At 42.3% G+C, this 15,675-nt stretch overlaps 1 protein-coding gene across 4 annotated transcripts in view; it reads left to right on the top strand.

The window, feature by feature from the left end:
• The window catches only part of LOC140742198 (atypical chemokine receptor 4-like), a 28,056-nt gene extending 12,600 nt beyond the window's left edge, over window positions 1-15,456 (top strand). For all 4 annotated transcript variants that reach the window (XM_073072999.1, XM_073072998.1, XM_073073001.1 and 1 more), the window contains exon 2: window positions 12,237-15,456. In XM_073072999.1, the coding sequence (XP_072929100.1) occupies window positions 12,243-13,325 (1,083 nt within the window). In that variant the 5' untranslated portion in view covers window positions 12,237-12,242 and the 3' untranslated portion in view covers window positions 13,326-15,456. The remainder of the gene's footprint in view (window positions 1-12,236) is intronic.
• The last annotated feature ends 219 nt before the right edge of the window (window positions 15,457-15,675 follow it).

Raw genomic sequence — 15,675 nt, forward strand, 5'->3', positions numbered from 1 at the left:
ATTTGGGTCTGAGCTGCCTCACTATCTGAGGAGTCACAAATGGTGCAGAACACTGTGCAGTCATCTGTGAACATCCCCACTTCTGACCTTATGACCGAAGGAAGGTCATTGATGAAGCAGCTGAAGATGGTTGGTCCTAGGACACTTCCCTGAGGAACTCCTGCAGTGACGTCCTGAAGATGAGATGATTGACCTCCAACCACCACAATCATCTTCCTTTGTGTCAGGTATGATTCCAACCAGCGGAGGGTTTTCCCCCTAATTCCCGTTGACTCCATTTTATCTAGGGCACCATGATGCCATTCTCAGTCAAATGCTGTCTTGATGTCGAGGGCTATCACTCTCACCTCACCTCTGGTATTTAGCTTTATGGACCATGTTTGGACTGAGGAGTGATGAGGTCAGGAACAGAGTGGCCTTGACGGAACCCATATGGAGCCTCCGTAAGCAGGTTATTGCTGAGTAGGTGCTGCATGACAGCTCTGTTGATGACCCTTTCCATTACTTTGCTGATGATTGAGGATAGGCTGATAGGGTGGTAATGGGCTGGGTTGGACTTGTCCTGTTTCTTGTGGATGGGACATTACTGGGCAATTTTTCACATTGCAGGGTAGATGCCGGTGTGGTAGCTGTGCTGGAACAGCTTGGCTATTGGAGTGGCAAGTTCTCAAGCACAAGTCTTGAAGACTATTGCCGGGATTTTTTCTGAACCCATAGCCTTCGCAGTATCCCATGCTTTCAGTCGTTTCTTGATATCACATGGAGTGAATCGGATTGACTGCATACTGACAGCTGGGATGCTGGGGACTTCCGGAGGAGGCTGAGCTGGATCATCTGCTCGGCTCCTCTGACTGAAGATTGTTGTAAATGCCTCAGCCTTATCTTTTGCACAGGTGTGCTGGCCTCCTCTATCATTGAGGATGGGGTATATGTGGAGCCTCCTCCTCCTCCAGTGAGTTGTTTGATTGTTCACCACCATTCACAGCTGGATGTGGCAGGACTACTGAGCTTGGATCTGATCCATTGGTTGTGGGACCACTCAGCTCTGTCTGTTACTTGCTGCTTACGGTGCTTGGCCTGTATTGTGGCCTCACCAGGGTGACGCCTCATTTTGAGTGCAAGCCCTCCTGCACTCTTCATTGAACCAGGGTTGATCCCCGGCCTGCTGGTGATGTTGAGTGGGGGATATGCTGGGCCATGGGGTTACAGATTGTAGGTGAGTACAATTCTGCTGCCTCTGATGACCCACAGCACCTCATAGATGCCCAGACTTGGGCTGCTGGATCTGTTCGAAGTCGATCCCATTTAGCACGGTGGTAGTGCCACGTTCTGGGATTGGTGCTGAGGATCGAGATATGCAGACAAATCTGAACTCCAAAAATGAAGGCCTGTTAGCCGGAACTAAGCCTATGAATCTCTAAGTCTGCAGGGGAGGTCAAAGCCTGGTGTCCGCAGGCCCGAGTCTGCATCTGCGGGAAGCTGGAGCTGAAGGCCTGCCCTGGGGTTCAGGTGCTGTGTGGGTAGGAGGGAGAAATAGGGCTTGATCTTACTGTTGTTGCTTTGTTGCTGTGTTATTCTGAGGGCATGCTGTGTTGGAGCCAGAATGTGTGGTGATATTTGCACGCTTGGCTATGTTACCTGAGCTACAGCTGACAGACAGAAGAAATACACCAGGCTCTCTCCTTCTAAGGAACTTTTGCCAACACATTTACCATGGTCACATGTGAAGAACTGCCTGAGTCATTTCCTGGAAATCTGCAAATACCAGGAGAACATTTCTGCAAAAGAAACTGTTTTAACATATAATTAGGTAAACTCTTCGCTTGACTGAAGAAATACAAGTGTGCAGTTGGAACCTCATGAGAAAAGCATCAAATCACATTTCCTTTCTTATCAACAGTCAGCAGAATGCTTGCTCAAATCTAAAATTTGCACAAAAATGTTTCCTGTTTTGTTTCAGAATTTACCCCAAACATTGCTATGGGCCATGTTCAGCATTCCCTGAGGGTCAACCTGCATACCCCTCTCTAGAACAGGATTATTAATTCACATCATGTAGTATCTTCGTGTTGTCTTTGCTAAAACATTGCAATCTAATGCAACAATGCCGAAGTATCAATCCTGTGGCCTAATCTGAGCCCGATTCCATGCGGACCACCATACTGCAAAAGAGTCAAAAGACATTCACATCCCTTTCGAGAGGTGCGAAGTGCGATGTGGACAGTGCTGTAATATCGAAAAGGTAGCAGCAAGCTCCCACAGAAACAATGTGAAAATGGCTAGATACCCTGTTTTATTACAGAATAAATATTGCCTACATCCACTTGTCTGTGCTTCATAACATGCTAGAATCTGTAATCCAGTAAGCTTAAATTGTCAAATTCCATAACTTTGTGCCTCAGCCACCCAGGGAAGAATGTGTTAGTGACAGTCCATGGAGGTGGTTCGAGGCCTTGGACATTTTTGTTGTAAATGTTGGGCATTGGTAATGTAGAATACTGTTCGATTCACTGATGGTGGGAGAGCCGTGTGTCCTCGCTGTGGCCCTCATGCCTGGGAGTTGCCTGTTGTGGCTGCGGGGCAAGAGGACGCCGGAGCCGGTTGTTTGGGGACTGCCCTTTCCTCTCGGTGCTGCCCCCAGTGTTCACTTGGTGGAGGTTGCGTGGGATTGCATTCATCTGCGGCTGCATTAGTGCAAGATGAGGACTGCTGAGGGCTTGTTCTTGCAGAAGCATATGGCTCCAGATCAACATCCATGCTCCATCAGTCTACAGGACATGACGGTCAAGGAGTTGGGCTATGCTTTTATCATTTTTTTTGTAACTATGCTGTTCTACTATCGTGATTATATGTGCTGTGTGTGACTGTTGGCACTGTGTTTTACGCCTTTTGGCCCCAGAAGAACACTATTGGTTTGGCTGTATTCATGTGTATGGTTCAATGACAATTAAACTTGAACTTGAAACCTAACAAACGATGGGATCTGGAGCTCTCTCCCCGTAATGCCGAATGGTAGGCTAGATGATAGGCTTTAGAGTGAAATCTACTGAACTAAGAAAATAAACAGTTGACACCTGGCAGTCTGATGCAAGCAGTTTGTTCTTGAGCATGTGGGGAAACAGCTTGTAGGCTTTTCCATCAAGTTACAGGCAGTCATGACTTTTACATAGAAAATACAGCCCCACACACCATTTGAGTGGACAGTAGGCCTTTGATACAGTTGTTACTGAGCTGTTCACATTTGGGGGGGTTCAGAGATGGTGCAGCAAGCAAACTCCTCTTTACAGCTTTGGTGGCAGATTTGCCCGTTTGTTCAATGTACTCTCTTCAATATCCTGTCCTCTCCAACATGGTGAAGATCACTTCTTTTGCACTCTCTTGGTTATTACTTGCCTTTATGCTCTATTAGTCCCTACAGACTCTTTGGATGGACTGACTTATCATCCATCATAAATACTTCAGAAAGAATCTGTGGTGGAGATACAGGGGAGTGAGAGTAATAGGATTGTTCATCATATCTTTGTTCTGTAATGTGCTATTCCCTTTTGAAACTTGACAAAGAGGGACTTCCATCACAACTTCCCAACCAAACTCGTCACATTTGGCAAGAGAGAGGTGAGCAAGGGAACATCAGAGATGATAAAAAAAGGCAAGAAGTATTAGAGAAATAACAGTCTAGTGAGAATAAGGAATTGAAAGGAATATTTGACAGAAGAACCAAACTAAAGTCAGTGTCCTCCCTCCCCTCCCCAATACCCCAGGCCTACATCATCAGCTCGGAGGCCCTATTACATGCAGCTGGTAGTTTATGATGTTTACATGCCGACAACAGACTTCAGAAACATCTTCTGAGCTTGTCACAGGAAGAGATTATCAGATATCAAAGAAACAATTCAAGGGTGTTCTCAGAGTTTCCTTGATAATGGGAACTTCTTACTGATTTGTGGCCCATAACTGCTGAGAGTCTGGAAGGACATTTAGCCGTGAGAACCATGAGTCCATTCATGGTAAAAGGGGCATACCACTCCCAAACTAACCACCCACTTATTCCCCAAGAATCTCCTGCCCCACCTGAGAAAAATTCGACATCGTCCTCATTAGTCACCTCAGAACGTAGAGAATGGGAGCGAGAAAGCCCTTCCCTACTCCAAAGTCGAGCCTAAGAGAGAAGAGCATTGTGAATCTTGGTGGGGATGTACATCAGTTACAGGAGTTGGGAGGAGATACAGGGAGGACTTCTGAGCAGAGCAATGCCTTGGAGCAGCATGGAGCGAAAGGATATAAACATACTTTTGACTGACAAATTGGCCTGGAGCTAAAAGAAATCCACAAAGTCTCCAGTCCTTGGATGTTGGCTGCAGGTATGATCCAAGGAATTTCAAATATAGACCTTTTTAAAATACTTCAGAAGAGGGCCATCTATTCCATCTCACATTAACAAGTTACACTAAGTGATGGGGGACAGATATGAACTCCTCTGTCATTATGTTTTAGAAAGCATGTAGAGTTACAGAAATTTACAATAAGCAAATTCCAGCAGAAACATAACGTAAGTGGGAATAACATTATTTTGCCAGTAGTTGTAAAACATGACCTGTTAAAACCAAAGAGGGGTCCATTTTGACCCAGATAAGTTATGTTTTCAAATTATATTAAAAATTTCATCTTACAAGGTTGTTTCATGGTCGCTTGAGGAGGTGAATGGTCAACATTGTCACCATGTCGTGGTGGAGAAGCTTGTGTGGTCCTGAGATCCCAAGAGCGATGCCATCTGGAACTATGCTCCTGGTAGAGTCACCCATGGCAGTAAGGTCGAGGGTGAGGTCCCTGACAAAGAACAATCCAACCAAGACCTCGACGGTGGAACAGGCGGACAAAGTTACTTCAAACTCAACAGCTGTGAAGGCGGATGAAGGCTGCAACAAATCCATCAGCTCCAATCGTCGTGGTTTCCATGCAACTGGAATCAGTTGGTTGATTTGTGAAGTATTGTGAGCTTCTTAGAGTGCAACATCAAGTACATGTTAAACAAATACACACACAGGCATCTTCGCTCTGTGGAAATGGAATGAAGACCATCATCCTCGACCTCGAGGGATAGCCACGACAACAATGACAACAATCAACATCCATTGGTCAAAATCACTTCGCATTTGCAGTTATTTCTGATATAATGTAGGAAATCCAGGAGACAATTTCTGTAGTCAGCTCCTATAAATAACAATATAACAATCTGTTCTTTCACTCTTACAACAATAATCATCACATTTACAGATTTATAGAACAGGGCACGTCTGCATTCTTCTCAACACAAGACAAGTCAATCAGTTAGCTTACAAAGTTTACACTCTATCAGTACAACATTACAGTTCCTTCACACACTTAAGTCCATCAAACCTAAGACTATTATTGTTGTCTATTTAATATTTCAATAATACTTTAGTAATCTTGTAAATATATAGTTTGATTAAGCATTCTTGTTTGTGGGTTATATGTATAGATGTGTGAATTGCATACGACGTCACGCTGCCACGTGATATGTGCGTACCTCACTTAATTAAACACGACGTTAGACATGCATTTCAGACTCCCGTGTCTTTTAAACTAATTTAGTGTCTTGAAGTTACAAAACAGAACAGTGGTGAAGAAATATTTTTAAAATAAACCTGACATGCTGAAGCACAGCAGGATTTTCAAACTGAGGAATGGTGAGTAAAAAACGCAGCCTAGCACATGCAGACTGTCGAGTTTTTTAAAAAGACAGAAAATGTAAGAATTCACGCATTCATAACAGTGAGGACTGGGTGAAAATAACATTTAAAAAATGCAGAAGTGGCTGGCTATGTTGGGAAAAATTGACGCGTTTGATTACATAACAGTTAACTGGATTTTATATATTGAGCCAATTGAACAGTATTAAAGCAAATGAGAAAAGTACCAATTTTGCTGAATACATTGGGTTTAAGGTATACAATTTGCTTTAAAGGTTGACTGTTGCATCAAAACCAGCAGAAATGAGCTTTGATATTGTGAAAGTAATGCAGGAACACTTAGAACTGAAACCATTACTGATTTCAGAATGCATTAGGTTTCATAAGCAGAATCACAAGGAAGGGAAGTCCGTTTCAGGGTACATGGCTGAACTGAAGAGATTGACTGAGCAATGTCAGTTCAGTGATGGGTTAATGATGCACTGAGAGATTGTTTAATTTGTGGAATATCACAAAACAAAACATTCAGAACTGGCTGTGCAGTGGTCATCACTGTTTCAATGAAAACTTCAGACAGACACACAGTTGAGCTGCAGTCAGGAATGAAAGTGAGTGTGAACAAAGTTACAGTGTCTAAACAGAAATTGGCATAGGCAAGCAAATTGTGTTGCCATTATGGCAGGAGCTCACATACACCAGGCCAATGCAGATTTTAAGGCAAAACTTGCAGAAAATGCAACAAAGTAGAATATATACAAAGAGCATGTTGGGCAGACAAAAATAAATGGTTTGCACAGGGAAGGGAAAAAGCTAAAAAGTCAAGTTGCAGTTTCAATAAGAGCACTAATCTGCATACTGTGGATGAGGGATCTGATAATGATGAGACAATGTAGCCTTGAGATTTACATTGTGAAAATTAACAATAGATGAGCGATATGGATTACATCAGAAGAATGGCAAATTATTTTCAAATAGACTTGGACATTGGATCACCTCAAAATCATTCCACAAAATGAGTTTGAATGGCATCTCAAAGATACTAAACTGAAACCAGTATATATCCAACAAATGACTTGTACTGGAGAAAAAGTAACTCCTGTGGGAATAGCATCTGTAACTGAAATATAAGAACCAACATTGAGCTTGTAAATGATAACAACCGGAGGACCAGGCTTGTGGGGGTGTGGTTGGCTGAAACTTTAGAACTTAATTGTAAATTCAACTTCCAATTGCATGCCACATCCCGTGCATGAAGCCAACTGAAAGCAAATTAAGAAGGTACTGGATGTCTTCATGCTGAACACCATGAAGTGTTGTCCAACAGAGGGCAAACAGGTGTTGTTCCCTGGTTGGAAAGCATCTTGGACCATGTTGCTCAGAGGAAGCGTGGAAGTGATGAAAGCCCTGGAATGACTACAACAGTTTTTGTAGCCAACATACCCGAGATAGCTTCTGATGTTAATCAGGCAGTTACTTGTGAAATGTGGCTTGGAAGAGAGTTCAAGGAGCTTCAGGGAATTTGCAAGCATTCCGTTTTTGTGAGTATAAAGGTCCAGAATCTACTCTGTGTGCACTAAGGATACTGCATGGTGGAAGACAAAAAGCTGCTTGTAGAAGTAGATGCAAAGGCCAAACCCAGCTGGGTGAATGGAAGGCCAAAAAGAGTCAATGAAGACATGAAAACAGAGGATTTGTCAGATTCGTTGCGGATAAGGAAACCAGAGCAGAGATCAGATTGTAAAGGGACCAATAGAAGGATTAATAAGAGATGACTCCAGTGAAATAACTACACCGTTCCAAGATCAAGATGCACAAACTAGAAGAAGAAAAAGGAAGGAGAGGAAAGGTGTCCAGAGCTGTCAGAACAACTTCCTGCAGTCTCAGAGTCAACTCCTACAACCACCATGGAGGAGGCTCCAAACTCTGCGATTGTTTACAGTCTCACCTGCTAAGTAGAGTGATCCCCTGTGTCGGGAAAGATGTTATCCCACAAGAGTAAGAAATCCTTCACAGTGATTAAATCTTTAGGCCTGAATATATAGTAGTTGTATTATCTAGTATGCTGTGTATATAGTTGAGGTGCATCCTATATTTGAAGTTTATAGCTAAGCAGGGCAGAGCAATGTGTATTTGATATATCAGTAATATTTGAGTAATCTTGTAAATATATTGCTTGACAAGCATTCTTTGTTGTTTATATAATTTATTATATGTAAAAATACATGTCATGACACTTCCACATATGTGTGCACTTTGCTTAAAGTAAGCTCAAAGTTAGATTCACATTTCAGACTTTTGTGTCTTCATTTGAATTAATTTAATGTTTTTAAGTTACAAAACATAAGTTATCCTGCTCATAAAAGCCTCCATGTTGGCTGGATCAGTGTACAGTGTATTCCTCAGCATGTAATCCTGCATCTTGGATTGTGCTAGTCGGCAACATTCGGTGGTGGGCATCTCCTTACACTAGAAGCCCAACGAGTTTCAGGCAGACCCATGTGCATTTTTCAGCAAGTTGATGATCTTCCGAGGATAGTGTGTCAGTGTGTGTCCCCGGTAACTGCTCATAGGTCACAGAGTGCTCTGTTACACAGGTGCTCAGGATAAACCTCTACGGAAATCATTTCATCTCTCCCCAGAGCTTCTCAGCAACAACAGTCCAGGAGAAGATGGGTGACTGTCCAATCTATACTGCAGTCATGGACTGAGAACGCAGGATCTGCTGAAAGGAGCTTGGCATTTGTGCGAGATTTCTAGTGATGAGGCAATTGACCAAAAGACTTTGATAGTTGGCCTGGGGAACAACTCGTCTTCTCTCCTCCCTCAGGGACTTGAGGATGTTGCTTTCTGTTCTTATGTAGAAATGTTTTGTGAGGAATAGTCCAACTAAATGGAATACTTCTTGGTAACATAGACAAGGATAAAATGATTCAGGGTCCATCTATTTTGCTCTTTAGTTTGAATAAAGATTGGCCAGGACACCCTGTTCCTCTTTAAAGTAATGCTGTTGTACTGCTGGGTGCTACTGAGAGAGCAGAAATGGCCATTTTCGAAAGGCAGTGTCTCTGACAGTACAGCACAATCCTGGCATCATACCAAGGGACAGAAATTTATATCTGTCATGCCTCGTACACAAGCAGGGATAACGGCAAAACAGGAATGGCTAGAGTTTCTGGGGGCAATTTGAAAGGAGCAAGATAGCCGTATCCCAAAGATGAAGAAGTACTCTAACAGGAAGATGATATAACCGGAGCTGACAAGGGAAGTCAAAGACAGCATAAAAGCAGAAGACAGCGCATATAATATAGCAAAAATCAGAGGCACGTTAAAGCATCGGGAAGCTTGTAAGCACCAACAGAAGGGAACTAAAAATTCATAAGGAGATAAAGGATGAAATATAAAAGTGAGCTAGCCAAAAATAACAAAGAGCGTACCAAAAGATATTCCCAATCATATAACAGAAAAAAATAGAAGCAAGAGTGGATATTAGACTGCTGGAAAAAGATATTAGAGAGGTACTAATGTGGGACAAAGAGTGGTGAATAAACATAATAATTATTTTGAGTCAGTCTTCACCATGGAAATACTAGCAGTATGCCAGAAATTTGAGGAGAGTGTCAGGGGACAGAAGTGAGTGTAGTTGCTGTTACTAAGGAGAAGGTGCTTGGGAAGCTGAAAGATATGACAACAGGGAAGTCACCTGGACTACAGATGGACTACACCCCAGGGTACTAAAAGAGGTAACCGAAGAGATTGTAGAGGCATTCTTAATGATCTTTCAAGAATCACTGGTTTCTGGAATGGTTCCAGAGGACTGGGAAATTGCAAATGACACTCCACTCTTCAAGATGAGAGGGAAGCAGAAAAAATGAAGTTATAGGCTATTTAGGCTGACTTCAGTGGTTGGGAAGATGTTGGAGTCCATTATTAAAATGAGGTTTTGGTTTAATTGAAAGCACATGATAAAGTAGTCCAAAGTCAGCATGGTTTTCTTAAGGGGAAATCTTGCCTGACAGATCTGTTAAAATTCCTTGAGGAAATAATGGGCAGAATAGACAAAGAGACTCTGTGGATATTGTGTACTTGGATTTTCAGAAGGCCTTTGACAATGTGCCAAACATGAGGCAGCTTAGCAAGATAAGAGCCCAAGCTATTACAGGAAAGATAATCACATGGATTGAAGATTAGTTGATTGGCTAATTGGCAGAAGACAAAGAGTGGAAATAAACAGGGCTTATTCTTTTTGGTTGATGGTGATGTGATGTTGCACAGAGGCTGGTATTGGGGATGCTTCTTTTCATGTTGTACGTCAGTGATTTGGATGACAGAATTGATGGCTTTGTGGCCAAGTTTGCAGATGACACAAAGGTAAGTGGAGGGGCAGGTAGTGCTGAGGAAGCAGGGAGCCTGTAGAAGGACTTGGACAGTTTGGGAGAATGGGCCAAGAAGTGTAGAGAAATGTATGATCATGCACTTTGTGACAAAGAATAAAAGCAAAGGCTATTTTTTTAAATGGCGAGAAAATTCAAACATCAGAGGTACAAAGGGATTTGGGAGTCCTTGTGCAGGATCCCCTAAAGGTTAATTTTCAGGTTGAGTCAGTGGTAAGGAAGGCTAATGCAATGTTCACATTCATTTCAAGAGGACTGGAGCATAAGGGTTAGGATGTGTTGCTGAGGTTTTATTAGGCATTGATCAGATTGCACTTGGAGTATTGTGAGCAATTTTGGGCAGCTTATCTCAGAAAAGATTAGGCATTGGAGATGGTCCAGCGTAGCTTCTTGAGAATTATTCCAGAAATGAAAGGGTTAACATATGAGGAGCATTTGATGGCTGTACTCACTGGAGTTTAGATGAATGAGGGTGGATCTCATTGAAACTTATCAAATATTGAAAGGCCGAGATAGAGGATCAGAATAGAAGGGCGTCCATTTAGAACAGAGATGAGGAGGAATTTCTTTAGCCAGAGTGTAGTGAATCTGTGGAATTCATTTTCACAGATGGCTGTAGAGGCCAAATCATTAAGTATATTTAAAGCAGAGGTTGATGAGTTTTTGGTTAGTCTGGGCATCAAAGGTTATGGGGAGAAGGCAGGAGAATGGGGTTGAGAGGGATAATAAATCAGCCACACTGGAATGGCAGAGCAGGCTGGAAAGGCTGAATGGTGTAATTCTGTTCCTATGTCTTATGGTCTAAGTAAGTCTCAAAGGAAATAAATTATCCCATGGGCAGTCAACTGAATAGATCCCGATTAGAGAGGCAACAATCAGGACTTTCATTCATTGACAACCTAATTTTCATATTGATGATGTCTCCTGTGGCAAGAAATCAAATCCTTTGTAATGGACCTTGTTCCTTTTCAAAATTAAGTCTCTCCTCCACAGGCAGTCAAAGCCATGATGCTTCTCTGAACCTGCTGCCAGGTTAAATTAGCGCAAACCATGACTGGGTTTTCAATGTCCATGATCACCCATCTACCTGAACAGCAAGACTGTGAGCTGTAAATATATAGAATCAGCACAACTCTCAACACTTGCAAGTTAGATTGTGTTGATTATCAGTTCTTGTGAACTAAAAATCAAGTCAAGGAACAGTATTAATTATCCATGCCTGTTTCTTCTAGATACTTTGAACTTATTTTTGTGTAAAGGGAATAGGTTTTTGGATAAACAATGCTACACATTTACTGAAGAGATGCTTTTAATGAGATCTCAAGAGATGCAATAGGCAATTCAGAAGTGTCTTTGTTCAGATGGTGGTAAAAATCAGGTAAACATGACTAGCAATTAGAAATTTATACCAGGAAGCTACTCAGCCTATTGTGACTATGCCTGTTAAAAGCAGCTCCCCAGCCTACTCCCACCCTCCAGTACTAGGTCCAATCATTCCAGTGCTTCTTGGAATCCTTTGAAGTTTAAAGGTTGCGGGAGTCTGCCTCAGGCAGTGTCCCAGATGCCAAAAAGCCTTGAGGTAAAAAAAATCCTTCTCAGATCCCTCAAAACATCTAATCTTTTATATCATCTAGTTTTAGGGTTTAGTTGATGGAGATGTGAGGGAATTAGAGGACAGGCCTAAGAATCAATCTCTGATTATCTGAAAGCTCCGCTGTGAACTGTTAATCTTTGAAAATAATACAAAGTGGGATTTCAGATTAGTCAGTAATGAAAATCAAATCAGAATTTAGGCCATTCATATGTAAGGCTGGCCAAGGGGGCATTGCATTGTCAGGGGAGCCAACTTTGGAAAGTGAGAGCTTAAGCTGAGGCACCATTTCCTATTTAGTGCTAGAAATGAACTTCAAAGGAGAATGAAAAGCCCTCCTATTGTCTGAGCCAATGTCTTTTTCTCAGCAACAGCACTACAAATTTTGATTAATGGGATCTTGCCATGCATTTACTTCAGAGTAGTAGTGACAGTGGCACACATGTATTTGGTTGATCACGGGATGTTCTGAACGTGTACAGGTGCTTATTCTCTTTTTAAAATGTTTTATCTGAATAATAATTTTTCTTTTGTGTCTTTAAGGAGGGCATGGCAAACGAAGATCCCTATGATTATTTTCTGAGCTACGATGACAATGGATCTTATCATGATGACAGAAACAACACCATTGACTACTTTCAGTACAACCAGCTGTGTGAGAAAGATGATGTCAGACGATTTGCAAAATATTTCCTGCCACTGTTCTATGGAGTAACGCTGATAGCCGGGCTTGCTGGCAATTTTATGGTGGTGGCCATTTATGTCATTTACAAAAGGATCAAATCCAAGACGGATCTGTACATCATGAACCTCGCCATTGCTGATTTGCTGCTGCTGGTTACTCTTCCTTTTTGGATAGCCCACTCTGTCCACGGATGGGTATTTGGAGACGACATGTGTAAAATCTGCTCAGTGCTGTTCGAAGTGAATTTCTGTGCTAGCATGCTGTTTTTAGCTTGCATCAGTGTTGATCGCTATCTTGCCATTTCCAAGACAACCAGGCCAGCCACAGTGGGGAAGAAGGCTAAGGTCATCTGTCTGTGTGTCTGGCTGGTGGCTGTAGTTCTCAGCACTCCCTATTTCATTTTCTCCTCAACCAAGAAGTATGATGACAGGCAGATCTGCAGCCTCCTTTTCCCTCCACAGAAGGCCAAGACAGCCAGGGTGATAATCCAGGTCTTTGACATCCTCCTGGTATTTGCAATCCCATCACTGGTTATGCTGTACTGCTATTCCGCTGTGGCCAAGGTGGTTTACAAGGGTGCAGGTGGAAGGAAACACAGGGCACTTAGAGTGCTCCTGGCAGTCGTGGGGTTCTTTTTCTTAACTCAGCTGCCATACAACATCATCAAATTCTGCCGCCTGCTCGACGTCATCCACGTGTTCATCCAGGACTGTGAGATCAGTAAGAGGGTGGATATCGCCATGCAGATCACGGAATCTATCGCATTGTTTCACAGCTGCCTCAACCCAATCCTGTATGCCTATATGGGAGCGTCATTCAAAGGCTACATCCTAAAAGCAGTCAAGAGGAGCAGCTTTTGGCGCCGGAACCAGGACAACACCATTGCTCTCGAGAGCTCCTTCAACTCTCTGACCCAGTCAGAGCATACAAGCAGTTTCTCCATCTAGCAATGCAACTGAATGGAGATTCTGGCAAAGGAAACCTTTGAGGATTCTTAACTGGAATTTCCACCCTGTCTCTGGTGCCTCTTGATTTCACCCCCAAGAGGACTGGCTCAAATGTGTAGACATTATTCCCCAATCCCACGCCCCTCCCCTCGCCCATCCCCCATCTTTTTGCATTATCACTCTAAGTACTAAAGAACGCAAGCCTTTTTGCATTATCGTTATTCATAATTAACCCTTAAGAGTCTAAGTATCATTCTGAGCATCTATACTCACTATCCCCAGGGGCCGTATATCCTTCCCTAGGTGTGGAACCCAGACCATTGTCAAGCCCTGGTGTGGTCTAACAAAGGGTTTACACAGACTCCCTGCATACTCAGTAGTCACCTTATTTGGTCTTCTGCTGCTGTAGCCCATCCACATCAAGGTTTGACGTGTTGTGTATTCAGAGACGCTCTTCTGCACACCACTGTTGTAACATGTGGTTATTTGGGTTACTGTCGCCCTCCTGTCAGCTTGAAACAGCCTGGAAAGTATCCTCTGACCTCTCTCATTAACAAGGCATTTTGCCCACAGAACTGGTGCTGAATGGATTTTTCTTTGTTTATCCACACCATTCTCTGTAAACTCTAGAGACTGTTGTGCATGAAAATCCAAGGAGATTCTGAGATACTCAAACCACCCCATCTGGCAAACCACCCCATCTGGCACCAACAATCATTCCACAGTCAAAGTCCTTCCCCATTGTGATGTTTGGTTTGAACAACAACTGAAACTCTTGACCATGCTTTTATGCATTGAGCTGCTAGCTGATGAACGAGCACTAGACGGGTATACCTAATAAACTGACTCTGCCTCAGTTACTATTGAAGCAGCCTGACCTTCCAGTTCTAATGTAAGTTAACAACTTATTGTGGTTGTAAATGAGCAGTCTGATTCTGAAGGCTAATTACAGATCTGTGTTTGTTTTCTATGCTTTAACTGCACAAGCTCCAACCTTGAAATTATTCCAGTCACCACTTTTACAAGGCTATCTAGCCCTCGTAACTTCTCTATCTTGTCTCCCATATATTTTGCTTCTTCTTCAAAGTCTTTTTCACCCATCCCTTTTGGACTTCCATCTACCCTTTCCATATACCCTCTCCTCTGCTCTTCCCTCTCATCACCATTTGCATTAGCTGGTGCTCAGCCTCCCTTCTCCTCAAAGCCAGAAGTTTCAAGCTTCAGTCCAGATGCTCAAGTCATCTCCATATCATTTCAAGAGGAATATTTCATTGTGGATAGCTTTTCAAGTAGGACATTGAACTGAGATTCCATTGACTGTTTCTGGTCATTGCCTCATAGTGTTTGCTTTATTTTCCAAGTGACTGTAGTATCCACACTATGAAACTACTGTACTTATTGAGCTGTAAACTATTGTGAAGCATTTAAAAAATGGTGTAGAAATATATATTTCTTGTATTTACTGATTTGATGCAAACTGAAGATGAAACTAGCATGGTTAAGATGCTTTGCCCATCAAGGCTGTTATCATACAAGTGTCTGCTGTGGTTCTGAAATGCAGCCGCCCATCTCAGAAACCAGAATCAGAGAAAGATCCTGTGCTGCGCGAGTCCATTCAACCCTAATGGAAAACAAATAAAAGTCCAGATACTGGAATCTGAAACAGAAACAAAACTTCTGGCAGAACAGCCGCAGAAAAAGAAACTATAGGTTGAAGACCCGTCCACAGCTTGAAGTTCTTCCAGCACTTTGGTATTGATTCAGAACTCATCAAGTCTATTGTGTCTGTGCCAAGAAATTCAAATGTAACACTGCCTGCCATGAGGAAATCTAACACAGTTCACATCTGCCTCTGAGCGGAATTACACAGGGAATGAACAGTTTCACCAAGTTGCTCAATAGTATCTTGATGGAAATAATACTCTTCAAATCACAAAACAATATTTCAAACACTAGCACTGGCCTATGCTTTATCCCAAAGGTTCTCAAACATTTTACAGAAGTATATTCAGCTGCTGCAATGCGGAGCAAATACTTATTCTCTTGTTACTTCATAAGTTCCCGATTGTAATCTATATATTGTAATCTATAAATGGTAACCAAATATAATTAAGCATCTTGCATATTGAAATTCAGCATCATCTATATCTTTGTATTTACAGCCATGATCAAAATCTCCTTCAATATCTTTAAATACAAATCAAGCATATTTATACATCTCATTGTTTTCCTAAACTGCATGCTGAGAGTTTGTCTTTTAAGTTGTAATATAACACTTTGTTCTACAAGAGTGGATTTTCTAATACGTTGAACATTCTCCCCATTCACTCCATTCCTGGGTGCGTCCTGT

Source organism: Hemitrygon akajei, chromosome 20, assembly GCF_048418815.1.
Source record: "Hemitrygon akajei chromosome 20, sHemAka1.3, whole genome shotgun sequence".
Taxonomy (NCBI): Eukaryota; Metazoa; Chordata; class Chondrichthyes; order Myliobatiformes; family Dasyatidae; genus Hemitrygon; species Hemitrygon akajei.